This window comes from Leopardus geoffroyi, chromosome A3 (assembly GCF_018350155.1).
Source record: "Leopardus geoffroyi isolate Oge1 chromosome A3, O.geoffroyi_Oge1_pat1.0, whole genome shotgun sequence".
Classification (NCBI taxonomy): Eukaryota; Metazoa; Chordata; class Mammalia; order Carnivora; family Felidae; genus Leopardus; species Leopardus geoffroyi.
In genome coordinates this window covers 139,599,629-139,619,165 of record NC_059336.1, presented here as the reverse complement: position 1 = coordinate 139,619,165, position 19,537 = coordinate 139,599,629, and the positions used below count along the sequence as shown (strand labels likewise).

The window sequence follows — 19,537 nt, the reverse complement described above, 5'->3', positions numbered from 1 at the left end:
AGGAACATCTGGCCTCCAGCGGAAGCCCTAAGGGTCCGAAATAAAACAGACCCAGCCGACACATGGATCAGGTGATTGCCTGGGTGCTCAGGACAAACGCAGATGAAAGTCTTCAGAGAGAAGGCAAATCAGAAGGACGAGGGTGTCCTTACCGAGTGAGGAAACAGGTACACACACCACGTTTCCACGTTTCCAGGGTCCAGGCATCCGAGGGATGCCCCGTGCACTGTCCTGCCCGAGAACAACGAGAAACGGCCCCGAAGGGACTCGTTCTCTCAGCGGGAAGGGACTGACGCTCAGGCGACAGAGGACGCCTGTCCCGAGACTCCCCTTGGCCTGACGGGACTAGTTCTGTCACCGGGACGGACGCTCGGCCAACGGAGGACGCCTGTCCTCAGGAAAACACCGACTGTGTCCAGGAAGGAAACAGACCTAGAAAAGCCCACAATGCGTTGACCAGAATTCTCGGTGCCGAACAAGATGTTGCAGATTACAAAAACGTGCCCGGAAGTAACCAAAATACACACACAATGGCATTGAGAGGGTACTGTTTAAAATAGCAGAAGCGTGGACACAAAGAAATGACCCATAAAAAAGGAGTTCAATAAATTTGGTGATTCTGAGCAAAGAAATGCTACGTGGCCATGAGCAAAGATGGTACAGACCTTTCATTATCACACAGACACAGGGGCACAATGTGCTGTGATGTGCACTACAGAGAAGGACACAAATTGTGCCTCAATGTTTACAGATGATAGAAGGGTGGATGGACGGATGGATAGATGAATGGGCAGATGGGTGGGTGGGTGGACATTCAGACAGGCAGACAGACAGGCGGGCAGACGGATGATGGGGAAGCAGATGATACAGATAGGTGTGTGGAAGACCGGCCAAAGATACGAATGGAGTACTGCAGGTGCACAGACGACAGAGACAGAGACAGAGAAGAAGCTGTAGGAAAACAGAAGCACCAGCATCTCCGTGTCCGTACGTACACACACGTGAATGGGCACACGTGCATCTGACAGGCAAGCCCCATCCCGTAAGTTTCCTCCGACGATAGGAATGCACGTTATCTGTTTTGTTCGGTCCCTCTGTATTCTCACATTTTTGTTATGAACACGTAGAGCTTGAACGAAACACTTTCAAAACACCGTAAGAAAGAGAAACTGGACAGTGCGACGCGTGGGTGAGAGGGCAGTTTTGCAGCTTCCTCCCCGAAGGCTCAGCCTTCCTTCAGCAGGAAGGCCCCTGGGCACACGTGCAACTGGCCGAGTGCGTACGAGAGGTGAGCCCTGACGAGCAGCTGAGGGCCCGAGACAGAAGGCCTCGGGGCAAATGTCCAAGGACCGTACAGACTTGTGCACAACGTCAGAATCTCGGGAAACAAACAGGAAGAGCCAGTGCCCCGCAGACAGGCGCAGGCCAAGTGTGCCCCACACGCGGGCAGCTGGACAGGCACGGTTTCCATCCCAAACCTCAAAAACAGCAGATTCTGGTTCCAGAAACTGACGATCCAAGCCGAGCACTGTTTCCTCCTGGTTTTTCTCCCTCTGCCTCCCATCACCTCCACATGATCTCTGATCACCTAGGACGGACACCAGCCCAAATCCGTCAGCCCTCCGAGAAGTCTTTGGTTAAGCAACTGGCTTAGGAGAAATGTGGCTCTGATCCAGGAGTTACAATCCCTGAACTATCCTCCACCTACTGAACATAACCGCACCCAGAGACTCTCTACGGGGGATAAATACACTGCCTTTAACCCCAGACAACAAAATTCTTTTGCTGGAAGGAGAGGAAGCAAGTTGTTAGCCTCCGTTTACCTGTGATGGTATTTTCTAAGCCCACAGCTGGAGCAAAGTGAACAGGGCTGGGGGCGAGGCCCCTGTTAGGTCACACCACACTGAGAAACATGGCCAGCAGCATCCTGCCATCCAGCTGACCTGTGTCACAAGGGGCGCTCAGAGCTGCTCTGTGCCCTGAATGGCAGTGCCTGTGGCGGACGGGACGGGAAGAGGGGCCTGACTCGGGGCACGGTCATCAGGCACCACAGTGTCCCCCACAACGGTGCAGAAACTCGAGATGCCTGAAATGCATGGCACTTCCTGGGGGTGCACTAAGTGACGTTCCGTGGGCGGGGCGGGAGACAGCACGTGAGCGCAAGCAGTGTGTCACCTGCGGCGGCCCAGGGCATAGAACCTCCCCCTCAGCGTTCGCTCACCTTCTCTGTGCCTCCAGGACAGCGTGGAGGGCAGGGTCTAAGGGCAGCAGTGCATGGCCAGAGCCCGGGTCCCCGAGTCGCTCTGACAGCAAACATTTGGTAAAGGGCCAGATTGTAACTATTTTGGCTTCTCACAGCTACGCAACTCTGCCTTTGGAACTGGAAAGCCGCCGTAGATAAAACAGCCCAGGGGGCCCGGCACACACTCGTACAGATCAATCTACAAGGCGGGCAGCGATCACGCTGGCCGTGGCCACGGTGTGCCGGCCCCTGACTCACAGCAGAATCCCGGGGACGGCTGCCCAACCAGGGCCATCGCCACCGCGCCCCTGTGGGTCAGGTAAAAACTCACGTCATTTCAATCTACCTAGACTTTGCGACCAAGCTGATACAACAGCATTCCAAAGGCAAAGGGGGGACAGCAGGGTGGCATGGTTTTTAATTCTTTTTCAATCTAGACTTAGGCATGTGAAGCCAGTGGCTGCTTGCTTCTTCTGTTACTTTTTTTCTTTAATTTTGTTTTATGTTTACGCATTTTTGAGAGACAGCACGAGCGGCAGAGAGAGGGAGACACAGAATCTGAAGCAGGCTCCAGGCTCCAAGCTGTCAGTACCGAGCCCGACGCGGGGCCCGAACTCACAAACTGTGAGATCACGACCTGAGCCGAAGTCGGACGCTTCACCGACTGAGCCACCCAGGCACCCCAACTGTTACTTACTTTTTTAATACACTTTGTTGCAGAATAATTTAAATTTTTTTCAAATTAGAAACAAAAGCGAGTGGGGAAATTACACTTTTGAGGGACTGGACTTGCTCTCCTGTCTGAAGCGACCTAAAAGCCCACAAAAGACACAAAGCAAGTATTGTGAGGACCGTACATGTGGGTCGACAAAGGACATGATCCCTGAGACCATACAAGCACCCCAGAGGTCACGCCCTACAGGAGGGGATGATGCTGTGCCTCTGGGGAGACCGAGGCAGCTGACTCAGGGCAGTGTGCGGAGAAGAATGCACCAGGGGGAGCAGGAAAACCCCAGGGATCCACTCGGCATCGAGCACTCGGCTGGGTGTGCAAGGGCCAGTGGAATCCCAAGTAGAAGAAAGGAAATTAACAAAACAAAAACCAGAAAAAAGGAGAAAACTCAATGAAGCCAAAAGGTAGGTTTTTGCGAAGGTCAGGAAAACGGATGAGTCTCCTGCAGACTAGTCAGGTAACAGCATTTGTCACCAGAAGCCAGAGGAGTGGCATCAGGAACGGCCCCGCAGATGTTAAGGGGCGAAAAGGAACAACTTTAGGAGGGCAAGCGCCTTGGGGACACCGTCTACCCGTGCTCATTCGGGAAGAAAATGCTGCCTTGACCGATCGGGACTCACTGTAAGCTCACCTTCCCGCGAAGAAGGGAAGCTTCCGCAGGAAGTCCTGCCAAACATTTAAGAAAAGACTAATATAAGCAGTTCTGCCCACGCTCACCCAAAACGTGGAAAGGGCAGGAATGCTCCTGAACTCATCCCAGGGGGCAGGGCTGACCCTGAAGTGTCCAAATCAGACCAAGACATTCCAGGAACCGGGACAAAGACCAACATCCCGCGAGCGAACACAGACCCGGTCACCTCAGTGGGGCAGGACGGGGTGAGAGGGGTCTCGCGGGCGAGGGGAGGGAGGGCCCTTACCCTGACCGTGGTGAGGGCTTCACAGGCAGGGACAGATGTCAAACTTACCATCTTCAACATGAGCACCTTTCAAAATGTCAATTGTGTCTCAATAAGGCTTTTTTTTTCCTTATGTGAAAATTTGCCCAAAAGTCAAAAAAGGAACATTATCGCTGGTTCAGCACGTGCTTCAGGCCCTACTATAGAGCAGACCCGGGATGATCCTGGCGAGCTCTGTGGTCTGGGGAGACCCGAGCCCGTTCCCGCCCAGGGGTGGACTCGGAAGCAGCCTCCTCCCAGTGAACGTCGTCCACCGCCCTGGCCTGGGCCTCCAGGCTGGAAGGAGATGCTGGATCCCTATCCTCGGTGAGCTGAGTGTCCTCTGGGCACGGAGGTCTGGAACAAACCACTCTAACCAGGCCACGGTGCCCCGGGACACACGGAGGGGGGTGGATTATCGCCAGGTGAAGCTCTGTTCCCCAGGGCAATGTTGAGAAACAGTTTCCAGAACAAAGAAACGAGCCAAGAAATTAGCGAGTGGGCACCAGGAAAAGGGGACGCCCAGAGGAACCCATGAAGCAGCGAACACATTCCTTCCTGACTTTCTTGCCAGGTTCCGGTTACACCGCGTGAGTTATCTTGTTGCTTTTTAATGGATCCTGCGTCATCACTTCGTTGCCACGTCTGAGGATTTACCCGTGAGGTTCTTGGTGGACATGTGCATCCGGAGAGAAGCCAAGGGACTGGGGAGGAGAAAGCAGAACTTCTGCTTTTCAAAATTAACTTCAAGACAATGTGTAAGTCATTGAAACGATCGACTTAGATTTTAAATCTATCGACGAGATTATCCCTCACGCCAACAGAGCACCCACTTACCCGAGGCAGGGACGCCCGGTCTGCACAAATCGTGTATGCAGCACACAGGGGCCCAGCACGCAGGAGCCCATGACCATTCAGGGGCCCAGCATGCAAGAGCCCAGCACGCAGGAACCCATGAGCACACGGGCCCAGCACGCAGGGGCCCAGCACGCAGGAACCCGAGCACACAGGCCCAGCACGCAGGGGCCCAGCACGCAGGAGCCCATGACCATTCAGGGCCCAGCACACAGGGGCCCAGCACGCAGGAACCCATGAGCACACGGGCCCAGCACGCAGGGGCCCAGCACGCAGGAACCCGAGCACACAGGCCCAGCACGCAGGGGCCCAGCACGCAGGAGCCCATGACCATTCAGGGCCCAGCACGCAAGAGCCCAGCACGCAGGAACCCATGAGCACACGGGCCCAGCACGCAGGAACCCGAGCACACAGGCCCAGCACGCAGGGGCCCAGCACGCAGGAGCCCATGACCATTCAGGGCCCAGCACACAGGGGCCCAGCACGCAGGAACCCATGAGCACACGGGCCCAGCACGCAGGGGCCCAGCACGCAGGAGCCCATGACCATTCAGGGCCCAGCACACAGGGGCCCAGCACACAGGGGCCCAGTACACAGGAGCCCATGAGCACACGGGGGCCCACCTGCTGCAGGAGCCACTGCCCCGCACAGGGAGAGGAGCCACCAGCAGTGTCCCAGCGGGCTGCTGAGGCATCAAATTCGGGAAGGTTTAACTGCTTTTAAATTGCATTCACGAAAAAACGCATTTTTAAATCAACTGCATCGTCTCCTACTTTCTCACGTGGCCCCTAACACGTATGGAAACGGTGACGATTAAAATGCCAAGTACATTCGGACGCCGCGCTTCAGGAGAACTTCCTCGCTAGGCGCTGGCATTCAGAGAGCACAGGGCTTCTCCAAGTGCACACAGCACGCGGAGACGGGGCCGGGGGACCAGGCCCCCGCCTCCCAGCCCTGGGTTCTGACTGCAGAGCTCAGAGCTCGGCCACAGCCCTGCTGGGATCTACTCCAGTTTCCGCCCTGCTGTGGTGTCTCCAGTCAGAGAGAAAAAACTCCTACTGAGCCGACGGGCATCAGCCCAGTGAATGCAGGCCAGACTTCTACTGGTTTTCCAACTGATGGGGAGAAAGTTCCGGAGACTGGAACTGTCTCCGCTTCTGCTGACCTTTGCAACGTTGAACCTTTCATCACTGCAGGGGACACCTGTCTGTCTGCCCGGCACTCGCTTCCTCCCTCCAGGCCACGCGCCCTCGCCCGCTTCCAGCCCACGGCTCAGGCAGAACAGACTCCTCGGGGCTCCAGAAGCTGGTCTGGCCAGTGCGGAGCTCCAGAAGAATTCCCAGAGCTCGAACAAGGGGCTGCCCGTGCTGTGCCCAGGCCATCACGAGGGAAGCCTACAGTCGCCAGTCACCTCTACAGAGAGAAACCGAGTCACGGGACGGGCAGAGAAGGAAGCCAGGCCGAGTCAGAACCGCCTCCTGGATTCGGAGGTGCAGGGACTGACGAGCTCAAAACACACGGGAGGAAGCTAGTTCTCCAAACTCCTGAAGCCCAGCTAAGCTGCTGTGAGTTTCCAAGAGGGCCACCTGGTCACACGGCCTCCAAACACAAGCTTTCGAGGGTGGGGCTGGGGCTGTGGCCACACACACACAGAGCCCCACTACCCGGTGACAAATGTCTCAGTCACAGCTCTCCCAGGGAAGGTCCCTCCCGGAGCCTGTTCCGAGCGCCGAAGAGCGTCCTCTCCTGCCGCTCTCCAGGCTGACCGCCAGCAGCCGCCGTCGGCGCGGACCCGAGGAGCAGCGAGCATGGGAGGACACTGGCCCATCACCCTCGCGGGAAGATAGATTTCCACTACCTGAATATTTTAGAAATATTCTTGCGGTGCTTTTCACGTACCTTTGAGCTAAAGACTCTGACTTCCTCATAACTGGGAACTTCAAAGGAAAATCGGAAATTGTAAGTAAGCCAAAGACTCCGGCACCCCCCAGCGTCCTGCAAAGCCCAGCGGAGCCACCTGGCCGCCTCCACCTGGATGGACCCGGTAACCTTTAGGTCAGCCTCCCCAGGAGCCCAGGGTGTCCCCAGAGGGCACGGCCAGGACTGAGGGGCTTCCCGTGAGCCAGAGGGACGGCACAGAAGTGCTTAGAGGAGAGCCCAGCTGGAGGGCGGTGCACGGCCCACCCCCACCTCGGACACGTTTCTACGCAGCCCCCGGGAGCGAGACCCCATCACTGTGCCAGGGGGACTTGGCGGGAAGCATAATCTCCCGACAGCCAGGCCTGGGAAGCTGCAAGGGAGGCTGGTGACCCAGGGGCAGAGACAACGTGAGACATGACAGACCGCCAGTGGGCATCACCATCCCCAGAGGGGCCTGGGGATGGCTGGGGACCCCACCCGTGAGGCGGGAACCCCAGGGCCGCTGCAGGGCACACTGGCTGCACCCCAGGTCCACAGCGCTGCCCGCACTGAGCAGCGCCCCCTCCAGCGTGCCACAGGACCAGGTGTTCCCCGAGGTGGGACTGCACGCGGGCACAGACCGCAAAACACAGTCCGATCGGGAAACAGAGGGGGCAGAACAGCAGCCTGGCGGGCAGAGCCCCTACCTACTCTGGGACCGGGCTGCGTCCCCGGGCTTCCTGTCACATGGACAGCTGTCTGGCGTGGCCTGGGCTGTCTGATGGCCATCAGTTTGGGAGTAGATTCCCATGAGCTCACAACGGAGGCCACAGCGAAAGAAAGAGGTTGGGGGAGGGTGCGGAGGGTGGAGGGCCCGTCTGCCCGAGGCCAGGAGCCCGGTGCGGACAAAGAGGCCGTGTTGAGAGGAGGGCCAGAAGGGCAGAGATGTCACACTGTTTTAGTCCTCGCTTTTTAATTACCGTGGGGACAAGCTTCTCCTGTGGTGAACAGACTAGAACATTCAAAACTGGGGCAGGAACTTCTACAAACACTCCCAGGCTGAACTGCACAACAGCACCAGTAGACCAGTAGAGAGGGGGCTTGTTGAGGCTGCCCGGGAGCACGTCTGGAGAAGCACAGTGACAGAGCAGAGCAGGGAAACCGGAGCGGGACACTGGAACCCCAGACCAGAGCCCCAGACCGGAGCCCCAGACCAGAGCCACAAACCACAGACCGGAGCCCGCAGACCGGAGCCGGAGGCTCCAGACCACAGGGGGCCAGTGCGGCTCACTCTAGAACACGCCAGATACTTCCAGTGGGCATGAGCTGGGCTCAACCCAAACCTGAATCACGGGGTGGTCACAGACCGTTATTTTTGAAGCCCTGACCACGAATCTAAACAACCCAGTCTCTGCCGGGTTTGAACACACTCCGAGAGCACTTGAGGAGATGTCAGAGTTCGGGGATTCTGAGTCAATCCTTCTTTTTGAGGGGGTGCGGGGAGTCTTAAAAGTAAAGGGCCGATGTGGGGTCACGTGGTCCAACTAACCTTGAAGCCAGGTTCTATCTATCTTCATATTTTTAGTGCCCAATTTCTACGAAATATTTTTAAAATAGGAAAAAAAAAAAAAATAGTGATGCATGAGAGCAGAGAGCTGGGAGAAAAGCCACAAAGGAAAATTAAATATTTCTGCATGAGCGGAGCTTGTCATGTGATGGCACCTACCAGGGCCCGAGCGAGCCTGGCACCTCAGACCTGGCCTTCCTCCTCCTCCACAGGGTGCACGCCTTCTGGACCGTATCCTGTCTCCCAGAGCCTCCTCCCTCACCATTTGTTGCCCTGCTCCCACGACCTCGGTCCGGGGCCCAGTGACCCACACAGGGTCGGTCCCCTGCTGGAACGTGTCACCGCAGGCGTCAGCTCGGCCCTCCTCCCAGCGTCTCCAGCCCAGGCAAGTGCCCTCTTCCCGGGCCTGGGTCTGCAGAGCTGTGAAATGGGTTTGTGTCCATTTCAGCACGAATCTGTGAAAGTCTGCTTCCTTCTGGAAGGGATTTGGTCAGCAGAGTGTTCGTTCTGCCTGTCTCGCAGAATCCAGCAGACCAAGCATGGGCATTTCAAAACGTTTTCGAAACTACAAAGAGCCGTGAAAATATATGGTAAAGTTTATGCAAAAGAACGCTTTCTGGAAATCTTTCAAGTGTTAACTATAATGTCACATTCCAGGCCTACCATCGGCTATTTGTCAAACACTCTTAAACCTCTGTGGAGAATCTTGCCATGAACAGTAAGCCGGAAGACTGCATTTCTGTTCCACAATGCTCATATTCTAAGATACTGTTCTTTTTTGGGGCGCCTGGGTGGCTCAGTCGGTTTAGCGTCCAACTTCGGCTCAGGTCATGATCTCTCGGTCTGTGAGTTCGAGTCCCGCGTCCGGCTCTGGGCTGACCGCTCTGAGCCTGAAGCCTGCTTCAGATTCTGTGTCTCCCCCCTCGCTGCCCCTCCCCCGCTAGTGCTCTGTCTCTCTCTCTCTCTCTCTCAAAGCTAAGTAAACATTTTCTAAAAAAATGTTTAATGCTGTTCTTTTTAAAAAGCAATTAAGAGTTGGAGACAAAGCACAGTACTGGCCAGATGTGAAAAGTGGTTTCGGGCCCAAGTTTCTTCCAGTGACTCAGTAAAGAAATTATCCGTATCCAGAAAGCCTTCACTGTGCCCGCCATCGAGTCTGTTAGTTTACAGTGTGGTGCCCTCTGGGGCGTCCTCTGGAAGGAAGGCCGATCTCTCTGAGAGGGACAGCTCGCTGAGGGTGACTCCCGCCAAAGACCCCGAGCAAGCTGTGTCGCAGAGTCAGCGGCTGGGAGAGGTGGTCTGCCACGGACTCGGGTTAGAAGTCCCAAGGCTGAGCGCCCACTTCCTAGAGCTCACTTGAGATTTTACAACTTCTGCAGGCCCTTGGGCGGTGCCAAAGGAGTCGGGCTCAGCCAAGAAAAGTGGAAACTATTTTTGGCATCCAGAAGGGCAGCTGTAGGCCGCGGACACAGTCGGCGCCTAAAACGCATGCCTGCCTTTACAGATTTGGAGAGCTTCTAATCCGGGACGCATCCGGAAACCTCGAGGCCCGAGGCCAACTCAGAGCGCGCCAGGCCGGGGCCGCGGGCGCAGGTCGCCTCCGCTCGGCCTCCGAGGAGGGGGCACTCCAGGGAGGGCGAGGCCGGCCCGGGGGTCTGCGCGCGCAGAGGCCAAGTGTGGGGCGCCCTGTACCCACTGGAGCGCCGAGCGGCGGCGAGTGTGGCACCCCCGCGAGCGGAGCGCCCGGGCGGAAATGCGCTCGGCCCCCTCCGTCTACACCCGAGCTGGCCACGGGGCTCACTGAGCACAGGGAAAGCCAGAGGGAATGGACGCCCCCGCGAGCCGGGGGTACCCGGGCGGGAGGTTCTAGGCGCCCGGCGTATTGCGGGTACCAGGAGGCGGTGCTGCGGAACTCTGAGGACCCAAAGAGGGGACGAGGGGACCGCGGTCCCGCAGGAGGGGGAGGCGCGCGGGGGCGCACCGCGCTTGGGCAGGCGGGGCCCGACCTCCGCCGCAGAGGAGAAGGGGGCGCGAAGGAGGAACACCGACAGGAAAGGGAACCGGGGAGGGGGCGGCGGGGAAGAGACGACGGGGAGGAGGGCGGGGGGATACGGTGCGCCCGGGCAGGGTGGGGACCGGGAGCGACGGGAGCTGCGAGAAGGGGGCACCGAGGGGGGACGCGAGCGGGCAGGGAGGGGCCTGCGGGGGCGGCGAGCGGGACTCTCCCGGGGCTGCCCCCACAGCCCGCCCCCCCCCCGCCCCCGACCAGCCGGGGATTCCAAGCCGCGGGCTAACAAAGGAGGCTCCGGAGGCCGCGCGCCCCGGCCCAGGCGGACAAAGGCCCGCGCCCGCCCGCGCCCTCGGGCTCCCCGCCGCCCCCCGCCCTCCCGCCCGTCCGCGCCCTCGGGCTCCCCGCCGCCCCCGCGGCACTCACAGGATGGAGGTCTGCGGCGCCACGGCGGGCACGGCCTCCAGCAGCAGATGCATGCAGCGCACGGTGCTGCGGAAGCACAGGCAGCGGCTCGGGCAGCCGGCGCCCGGCTTCGGGGTCCCCGTGGCCAGCGCCCCCCAGCCGCAGCACAGCACGAGCGCCAGCAGGCAGCGGCGCGCGGGGCCCGCGGGGCCCGCGGGGCGCACGGCCATCGCCCTGGGCGCGCGGCGCTCGGGGACGCGAGACGACCGGGAGGGCCCGGCGCGACCCTGCGGGCTCCGGACTGCGCCCGCCCGCGCGGCCCACGTCCCAGCGGTGCGCGGGGGGCGGGGGGGCGCCAGCTGTGCACATGCGCGCGGCTCCTCCCACCGCACCCGCCCCGAGGGCCGGGGCGGGGCCGGGCGTGCGGCCGCGGCGCCCCGCTCTCCGCCCGGGGGCCCCCCGGGGCCAAGTCCGGGTCTGCGCGCGGGAGCTGCGGCCTGGGCCACGGCCCCGAGCCGCGTTTGCCGCTCGTGTTGTGTGAGAGTGGTGTGAGCGTGCTCGCTCTGCTCCGGACCCAGTTCCACGAGGCCTCTTCCTCTCTCTCTCTCTCTCTCTCCCTCCCCCTTTCTCTCTTCTCTTTCTGTCTCTTTCTCCCCCTCCCTCCCTTTCTATCTCTTCTCCTCCCACCCTCCCAGCCTCTGTGTCTCTCTCTCAATCTGCACCCCCCTTCTCTAAACACACACACGCTGCAGCAGGATTGGAACCAGGCAGACGGGCACCTGCCTGTGACCCCGCGGCCCTCTTTCTGCCGCTGCTGCCCCCAGGGCATTGTTCCGAGCACAGAGGACATTTGTGTCGGGTCCTGGGTTCAGTGCTGGGCCAGGATGCCCTGGTGGACACACCCCCAGGAAACCCTCGGGCCCTCCCCAGTGGGACGTGGGTGGAACCACCAGGAGACACAGGGGGATCTGTGGGAAGGAGGGGAAGGAGGAGAGACTGAGTCACACACACACACACGCATCCGCACTTTTGTTCTAGCACTGCACATGTGATCCACTGATGCTCACAAAAACCCGATTCCTGCGTTTTACAGGTAAGGACCATGCCCAAGTGCCAGTGTCAGAGCGCAGCCCAGGTGTGACCTGGTGACAGTCTACCCCAGGTGTGCCTGAGGGCACGTGGGGTGAGGCTGCTTAGTGGCCGGGCACTTTCCTGGTGACGGGTTAGCACACACCTCCCAGGGTCCCCACCTGGTGGCAGCTTGGCTGGGGTCTGGCTCAGGTCCTTCTGGAGGCTTGCACGCCGGTCACTGAGGTCACTGTCACCACTGCCACGTGAAACAGCCTTCCTGGCCGCCGCGGGACCCAGCACAAGCCACCCCAGGGGCCTGCGCACTAGCCAGGCACAAAGCTTCCCCACGGCGTGCTCCTGGACTCCACACGCTTCTCCACATGCCGTCCGAGTGTCCCCGCCTGAATGCCCCATGAGAATTTCAGCACGATCATGTCAGAAACACGAAACATTCCTCTCCCTGGAAAACGCACTTTTTCTCCCGAATCACTGGTCTGCTGCTCCAAACCACCTTCTCATAACTTCAACCCGGAGCTGCCCCTACCCTGGTCCTCACCCTGCACGATGGAGTCGTGAACCGCACTGCGCGTCTCTGCCAGAGACCCCGTGCTCTCCCGACCTGGCTTTCCGTGACCACCCCCAGCCCCTGGCTCAGCACAGAGGCCCCCTCCCGGGCACCCTCCTGCTGAGTCTGCCTGGCCTTCTTCCCCCGCAGTGGACAGAGAAGAGGTCACAGCTCTGACCCCGCCACTTCCTGTCCAAACATCTGATTTAAGCGGGCAAAGGCCACATTTCACAAGACACCTTTCACTCACTGCCACGCCCAGGAGGCGGGGGGCATCTCTGAGCAAAACACAGTGTTGCCTTCTCTTCTCAGCTGGACAGCAGTGTCTACACCAGCCGCGGGGGCCCTGTCCCGTGTCCATCTGGCCGGGCTACTGGCACACAGAGCTTGGGCCCAGCTCTGACCCAGGTGTTGTGCTGCAGGGGTTTGCAGATGAGACGAGCACGGGTGGGTGTGTGCAGTCTGCTGACTTTAGGTAACGATGGCCTCCACAGTGTGGGTGGGCCTCACCCAATCAGTTTACGGTCTTAAGCATAAAAATTGGGGTTTCCCAGAGAATAACTTCTGCCTCAAAACCGCAGCATCAACCCCTGCCTGAGTTTCCAGTCTGTCGGGCTGCCCTGCACACAAAGGGATTGCTGGTCCCCACAGTCACATGAGCCAGTTCCTTAAAACCCATCTATCCATCCCTCCATCCTTCCTCCCTCCTCCCTTCCTTCATTCCTTCCATCATCCTCTTGTGCTGCTTCTCTGGAGACCCCTGACACACGGCCATTTGCAGGATGCTGAACGAGGAGGTGTAGGGGGCAAGCCGGTGCGATCATTTGTCCATGAAGAACTCACATTTTTGCGATGAAGCTCCTTCTATCGAGCTCAATTCACCTCACTTGTCCGTTGTTCATGCTTCCCTGCTCCTGCCCTCTAGAGGCCCAGGGAAGCCTCACACCTCCAGGTTCCTGGCCTTCCCCCCGAGGGCTGCAAAGCCGCTGAAGGTCTCCGTTGCTAAGGCCCCAGATGAAATACTCCCATTTCCCTTCGACGACCACTTTGCAGACCTTATCATCTGCCCCGAATCCTGTCATCTCTCTGTTAATTGGCAATCTTTAGTCGCTTTGATAGCCACACAAAGAAGCAAAGATTAAGGAGTGAAGAAATTCTGTCTTAACCTCAACCCTGTTTTCTGCCGACTAAGTCTTTTTCCGGAGCCTCAGGGTGGCCCCAGGGGCACAGGATCCAAGCCCCACCCACCCCCACCCCCACTCCGCTCCCTGTGGCAGGCTTTGTCTGGAGAATTCAGGTTACTGGTCGAGGACCGCTGCTCAACGGAAAGATGGAGAAAGGAGCACGGTGCTGGCCCAGGTCCACGTCGTGCCAGGCACCGACGCGAGCTGCCTGTCTTGCGATGGACGCTGCTGGGGACCCGCTGAGACCTTCGCCGGGCTGCGGTGCCCCGCCCCAGCTCCCACCTATTCTCTGGGGTGCTGCCCGGGGCCCGGAAGTTGGGGTAAACTGTGCCCCCCCACACACAGCCACAGGCCCAGAGCTCCCTGGGCCGCCGGCCAGCCTCTCCCCTGCTCAGCCGGCTGCCCCCACTCCTGAGAGCCGCGCCTCGTCCACGGGCTCTGGTGAGAGGCCCCACCCTGGGGGCGCACCTCACCCCTCTTGCCCGCAGGGTCCCCCCAAGGTGGGCAGTTCGCACTTCACGCTGCCTCGTCGTGCGTCATCTGCCTCCCTGCCCACCTCCCTGCCACTCGGAAACTCTCCACGGATTTACACAGGAAAGAACACGGGCTTTGGAGCCAGAACCGGGAGGCAGCCTCACGCTCCTGGTGACTTTCTTCCCCTCTCTGGGCCTCAGTTTCCACACCTGTGACCTGAGACCAGGTAGGGGTGAGGACCAAGGGACAAGCCATAGGAGACGCCCACACGCAGGCGTCTTCCACAAACACAGTGGGCCGCCCGCCCGGGAAGCTGCCCGGGGTCTGCGTGGGCCCCGGAGTCTGGAAGGCTAGGAGGCCAGCCGTGGGGCCATTCCCAGACGATGAGTCAGCCCCTCGCAGAACCTGGCTGTGCCCGAGGGGAAGGCCTCCCTCTCCAAGGCTCTCAGCTCCTCCTGCAAATTCCTCTGTGAGCCTGTCTGCTGCAGGTGCCTGTGCGCCCAGCCCCCATCGGCCCCCCACAGGCAGGGGACTCCACCCAGCAAGCAGTGCTGTGCAGGGTGGGGGGTGCCGCACCACAGATGGGCGCCCTGAGTCCTGGAGGGCAGAGGTCAGTCACCAGGGTGTCGGCAGCTGGGGTCTTCGCCGAGGGTCCCGGACACAATCTGCCCCAGGCCTCTCTCCAGTTTCTGGGCACTGCCGTTGGCCTGGCGCTCCTTGCTGTGTAGACACCTCCCTCCGACCTCTGCCATATGGTCCTCACATGGTGCTCCCCAGTGTCTGCTCACTCGTGGTCCTTTCCTCTTCCAAGGCCCAAGCTGGCTTGGAGCCCTCCCCACCATCTCCTCCTAATGTGGCCATTTACATCCACAAGGACCCTTCTTCCAGACACGGTCACATTCTGAGCTCCCAGGAAAGACGTGGGTTCTGAGGTCACGTCAAAGGGCCTGTGGTCACGTCAAAGGGCCTGTGGTCATGTCAAAGGGCTTGTATTCCTCATAAGCCGTGGGTGAGGGGCTCGGGCGCAAGGACGAGGGGTGGCCTCCACCAGGGAGGCCAGGGGAGACTCAGGAAGGGGCTTGCTGTCTGGAGTTTAGCCACAGAACTTGATACAATCTTGTGTGGCCCGGGGAGGACCCCTCTTCTGTGTCTCCCTGGCCCCATCCTTCTGGCATGGCCCCAAGCACCCCAGGCCTTGCCAACGTGGGGAAGAAAAGAGAAATCTTAAAAAGCCTTTCTTGGGGGCGTCTGGGCGGCTCAGTCCATTAAGCATCCAAGTCTTGGTTTCGGCTCAGGTCTAGATCTCATGGTCACGGGACCAAGCCCTGTGTCGGGCTCTGTGCTGACAACTCGGAGCCTGCTTGGGATTCTCTCTCTCTCTCTCTCTCTCTCTCTCTGACCGCCCCCCCTCCCCCAGCTCATTCTCTCTCTCTCCCTCTCTCTCAAAGTAAATAAATAGGTTTTTTAAAGAGCTTTTCTTTGGTGGTTCATCTTCCCATCACTTCCCTACCTGAGGAATGTTTACATACACTCCACACGGCTCTTTGGGTAAGTTGAACAATCATGGGGCCTTTCCTGTGCTGGCGGAAAGGGCTCTGGTGGCAGAGGACGTGCCCCGGAGAGGCGTCCCCGCTGAGTAGTGCTCCTCCTGACCAGGACCAGGACCACGGGCACAAGCAGCGGGCACCCACCCAGCCCGCCTGTGTACACACGGTGACTGGTGCGTGTGCCTCGGGCTCCCAGGAGGATACACGTGCACACGCGGAGGGCTGAGCCAGGAGAGGGGACCTGAAAAAGCCAGGGGGCACGAGGGCCCGCCCCCTGCACATCTCCACCCCTCGCAGGCCTGGGAAGGCAGGGGAGGGATGGGGTGACCCACGCCAGACCTGTCACCCACCCAGCAGGAGCAGGGATCCCCGTGACCCTCGGCTTAGAGAACCAGGCCTGCGGAAGAACGGAGGGCAGCGGGTTCATGCAGTGAGTGACTGAAGCCCGTGGGCGGGTGCCGTGTGCTGAGAACCCCACAATCTGGGGGAAACACAGACCTGTAGTCGAGCACTGGATGGGGGGTGGGGGGCTCTGTGGCTCGTCCGCACAACAGGGAGCCGTCAGCAACTCAGAACCACAGTCTTCCTCTCTGGAGACGTCCTGTGTCACCTGCAGAGCTGGGACTTCACCCCATCCTCCCTCCTGAGCCCACTGCCCTCTGTGGGGACCCGCCAATGCCCCTCCGCCACCTGACGCCCGGCTGACCTGCCCGCCAGGCAAGAACAGGCAGTGTCAGTTTGTGGTCTGAGGTTCTAACTCTGCTGGTCTGGCTGCTGCCCCTCCCCCCCCCAGAGGCGGGGGCCTGGATGGAGGCGTCTTCCCAGATGAGGTGGCCCTTCCTCATTTCTTCCCTCGCAGGCCCGCAGCCCTCTCCCTCCGGGGCCACCTCACATGCCCGCAGGTCCCCACGCAGCTCTGTGCTCCTTCCTGTCGTGCTGGCTGGGCTTCATGTCCACGCTGGGCAAGTCCCTGCCCCTTGGGCCCCGACCTGTGTGCACACTCAGCACCTGGCACAGGCAGAGGCCGTGCCAGACATGGAGGGACCCTGAGCGCGTGTCCCCACCGGCAGGACAGACAGGCAGGGGTGGGGTAAGAAGGTGTGGCCGGCGCCCCTACTAAGCCCCTGGGAAATATCTGTGGAGCAAATGAGTAACCAAGGCACCTCTGGGGGGGGGGGGGGACAAGGATCCTGCCCGGGGTCCTTCAGGCAGGCATCTTCATTCTTGCTTTGTGTTTGGGGGTTTAGTAAACACGTGTTCAGACTCTACCCAAGATACTTAATACTCACCCCTCAACACGGAGAGTTTCTGATGAGGGAGCGGAAGGCAGGCTGCCAGGCCGAACTGCACCCCCCTCCCCAGGTGGGATGTACGATGTCCCTGGACTCTCCTCGCTGCCCAAGAACAGAGGGAAGGGGGAAAACAAAGGGTTAACCATAGGGATCACGGTCCTGCAGGACCGAGTCTCCATCTATTTACAGATATCTTAGTAAATCTCAAGAAAAGGCAGTCTTATCAACAGCCTCATCTCCAGAGACCCATAGACTCCTGGAGCCCCAACATCACCGTAGGCAGAAGGAAATGGCAGGTGGAGCTCAATGTCCCTACACCTGTAGGCAGAAGGAAATGGCAGGTGGAGCTCAATGTCCCTACACCTGCAGCCCATTGGCAAACACTGGAGGCGGTGTCTCAACGCTGATGCTTCACTAGAGGGAAAACCACCTTAGCCTGACAGTAGCCAGGCCTCCAGGATCCTGGGAGTCCTCTTTAGCATTTGAAAACCTCACTGGAAACTTCCCTGGGGGGAGGGGGGCTCACCTCTCCCAACCCCCAAGTATGTAACCAGTCTCTCCTCTTGGTGCCCTGGGCGGCTCTTCCTGCCCACGGGTCCTGTCCCCGTGCTTTAAGAAAACCACCTTTTTGTACCAAAGACGTCTTCAAGAACTCTTTTCTGGCCGTTGGCTCTGGACCGCACAAACCCCACCATCACCCCAAACACCTCACCATTTTGACGACACAGAAAGTCACTTGGTCTGAAGTTCACAGAGCCCTTCCCTCCACGACCAGGTCGTGAGGTTGCTTGTAGAGGTGACCCTTGACTTGTCAAGGGCAAAGTGGAAAGTTCCGGGAAATTGAGGCCTCGCAAAGCACGGCAGAGTGCAAGTCTCCAGGAGGAGGAGCAGTCTCGGTGACTGAGAGCAGCTGGTGGGTGTCCCCCTCCCATTTTGGCAAAAACACTGCCTCCCCGACCAGAAGCGTTCTGTGCAATGCCGAGCTGAGCAAGCAGTTAGCTAACAGAGGTGAAATCATTATTTGGCCTTGCCAGAAATGCCCCGTAATCCTTTAGGATAAATTCATCACTTCGGGAACAATAGTGTGGGCCGGGGCCGGCCGTTGACTAATGCACACAATCACTGCCCACGATCGTTGTAAACAGCCTCGTCAGCCTGCTGTGGAGTGAAGGAGGCTATTTTATGAGAAAATTCGAGCGCCCTCCTTGGTAAAATCAACATGACTTCCAAAGAGTCCCTCTGTCCAAGTAGCATAGTCGCTGACTGTGTCTGAACTGTGAACTCCCGCCTGGAGTCAGAACTGGGAGGTTCTTGCCTCCTTTCTGCCTGAAGGGCCCCCTTCCTTCCGACCGGCTGGGACCGGGGCAGCCCTGAGGCACAGGCCCAGGGCCGGGGTTGAAGCGTCTTCCTATGGGAAGCCCTCCCGCCGGCCAGACAGGCAGGGCGCCTGGTGCCAGACAGACCTGCTTCCGAATCCACCTCTGGAGGCTGCCAACTGCCCGACTTTGGACACACGGGGCCTTCAGAACCTGGAGCCCCGTTCGGGGGCAGGAGTTGCGTGCCCAGGAAGAAAGGATCCAGGTTTGAGCGTGTCATGGGGTGGGTGTCCTAACAGGAGGGGTCACCGGGGCCCATGCTCAGCTCTGCCAGCCTGGACTTTTCTCAGGAGTTACTCCTTCCCTCCCGGCTAAGGGAAGAGACACCTGATGGTTTTGGAGGGGAGTCTAGGTCCCCTGTGTGTGGGCTGAGCTCACATTCGTGAACTCCCAGTCTATGAGTCACTGGTCCAGACTGGTTGGCCGGGGGCCCCCTAGAGCTCCAGAGGACATGGCCTTCTATGGTCACGGTGGTTATCGTGACACGGAAACTTCGTGATTTCATCCTCAAACCACACTCCACTCCGCAAGGCAAGAAAACCACAGTGGGAGGGAAACATAAACACTGTTACAGGCACTTAATACCTAAGTCCCTGTGTCTGGTGGGATCAGCGAGAGAGCAGGGTGATGCTGTCCATCTGGCCTTCCCTCCGTGGCAGGACCCCAGGCTCGCCCCCTGCTCACACAGAGCTGCGGTCACATTTGGGAACCAGAATGGCTGGTCCGCGGGCAGACCCTGCAAACACGGGTTGTGAGTGTAAAGCTCTCTGTGCGTTAACCAGATGGCTCAGCCTCGTCCTGTTTTCCTTCCTGATAATTGTGTCTCTGGAGCTACGTGGATTGGAGCCTGAGCGTATTTTGAGAGTATACCATCTGAACTACTGTATGGAAAATGATGGGAACAAAGACATTAATACAAAGCGATTTTTGCCAAGAGTTAGCTTTTCTCCATGGCCTGGCCTCCAAACCTCACACGTAATGTCCACCTTGTAAGTCAGAGGTTCAAGCTTTTCTATTGTTTTTTCTTGTCACTCTGATCCGAGAAACAAGATGTCAGAGTGATGGTCAGTGTCATTTCAATTTCCCAGGCAGTTATTGTGGATTTCCACAGTGGCTTATTTAATTGTGTCTCTGCAGCCAGAGCAGTAAGGACATAACGTTGGTGATTTCGGACCCAACAAACGCTGGGGCTACACGTCGCACCTTCAATGAATTCATGGAGTTTCATTGGGCAGGTGCTGTCCTGGGACGGGGACCCTGGCAGGCTGGTGGGGGTTGCACTGTGTCCCCAGGAGAGGCGTGTTCAAGTGCTAGGATGGCTGCCTGAGGATGTGACCTTATTTGGGAATAGAGTCCTGCAGACGCGGTTGGGGTGAGGCTGGAG

The 19,537-nt window shown here is 59.1% G+C and overlaps 1 protein-coding gene and 1 long non-coding RNA gene across 3 annotated transcripts in view; both read right to left on the bottom strand.

Moving 5' to 3' along the window:
* Positions 1-4,588, bottom strand: part of LOC123581695 — a 6,595-nt gene extending 2,007 nt beyond the window's left edge. Inside the window, exons 1-2 of the long non-coding RNA XR_006703945.1 lie at positions 153-4,588; positions 1-27 (exon numbers count right to left, since the gene is read on the bottom strand). The exon at positions 1-27 is cut by the window's left edge and continues 2,007 nt beyond it. This is a non-coding gene — a long non-coding RNA (uncharacterized LOC123581695). The remainder of the gene's footprint in view (positions 28-152) is intronic.
* The window catches only part of PXDN (peroxidasin), a 76,861-nt gene extending 65,857 nt beyond the window's left edge, over positions 1-11,004 (bottom strand). Inside the window, exon 1 of one of the 2 annotated variants that reach the window (XM_045447892.1) lies at positions 10,666-11,004. In XM_045447892.1, the coding sequence (XP_045303848.1) occupies positions 10,666-10,874 (209 nt within the window). In that variant the 5' untranslated portion in view covers positions 10,875-11,004. The remainder of the gene's footprint in view (positions 1-10,665) is intronic. The other variant, XM_045447894.1, reaches the window with a different exon arrangement.
* Between the last annotated feature and the right edge of the window lie 8,533 nt (positions 11,005-19,537).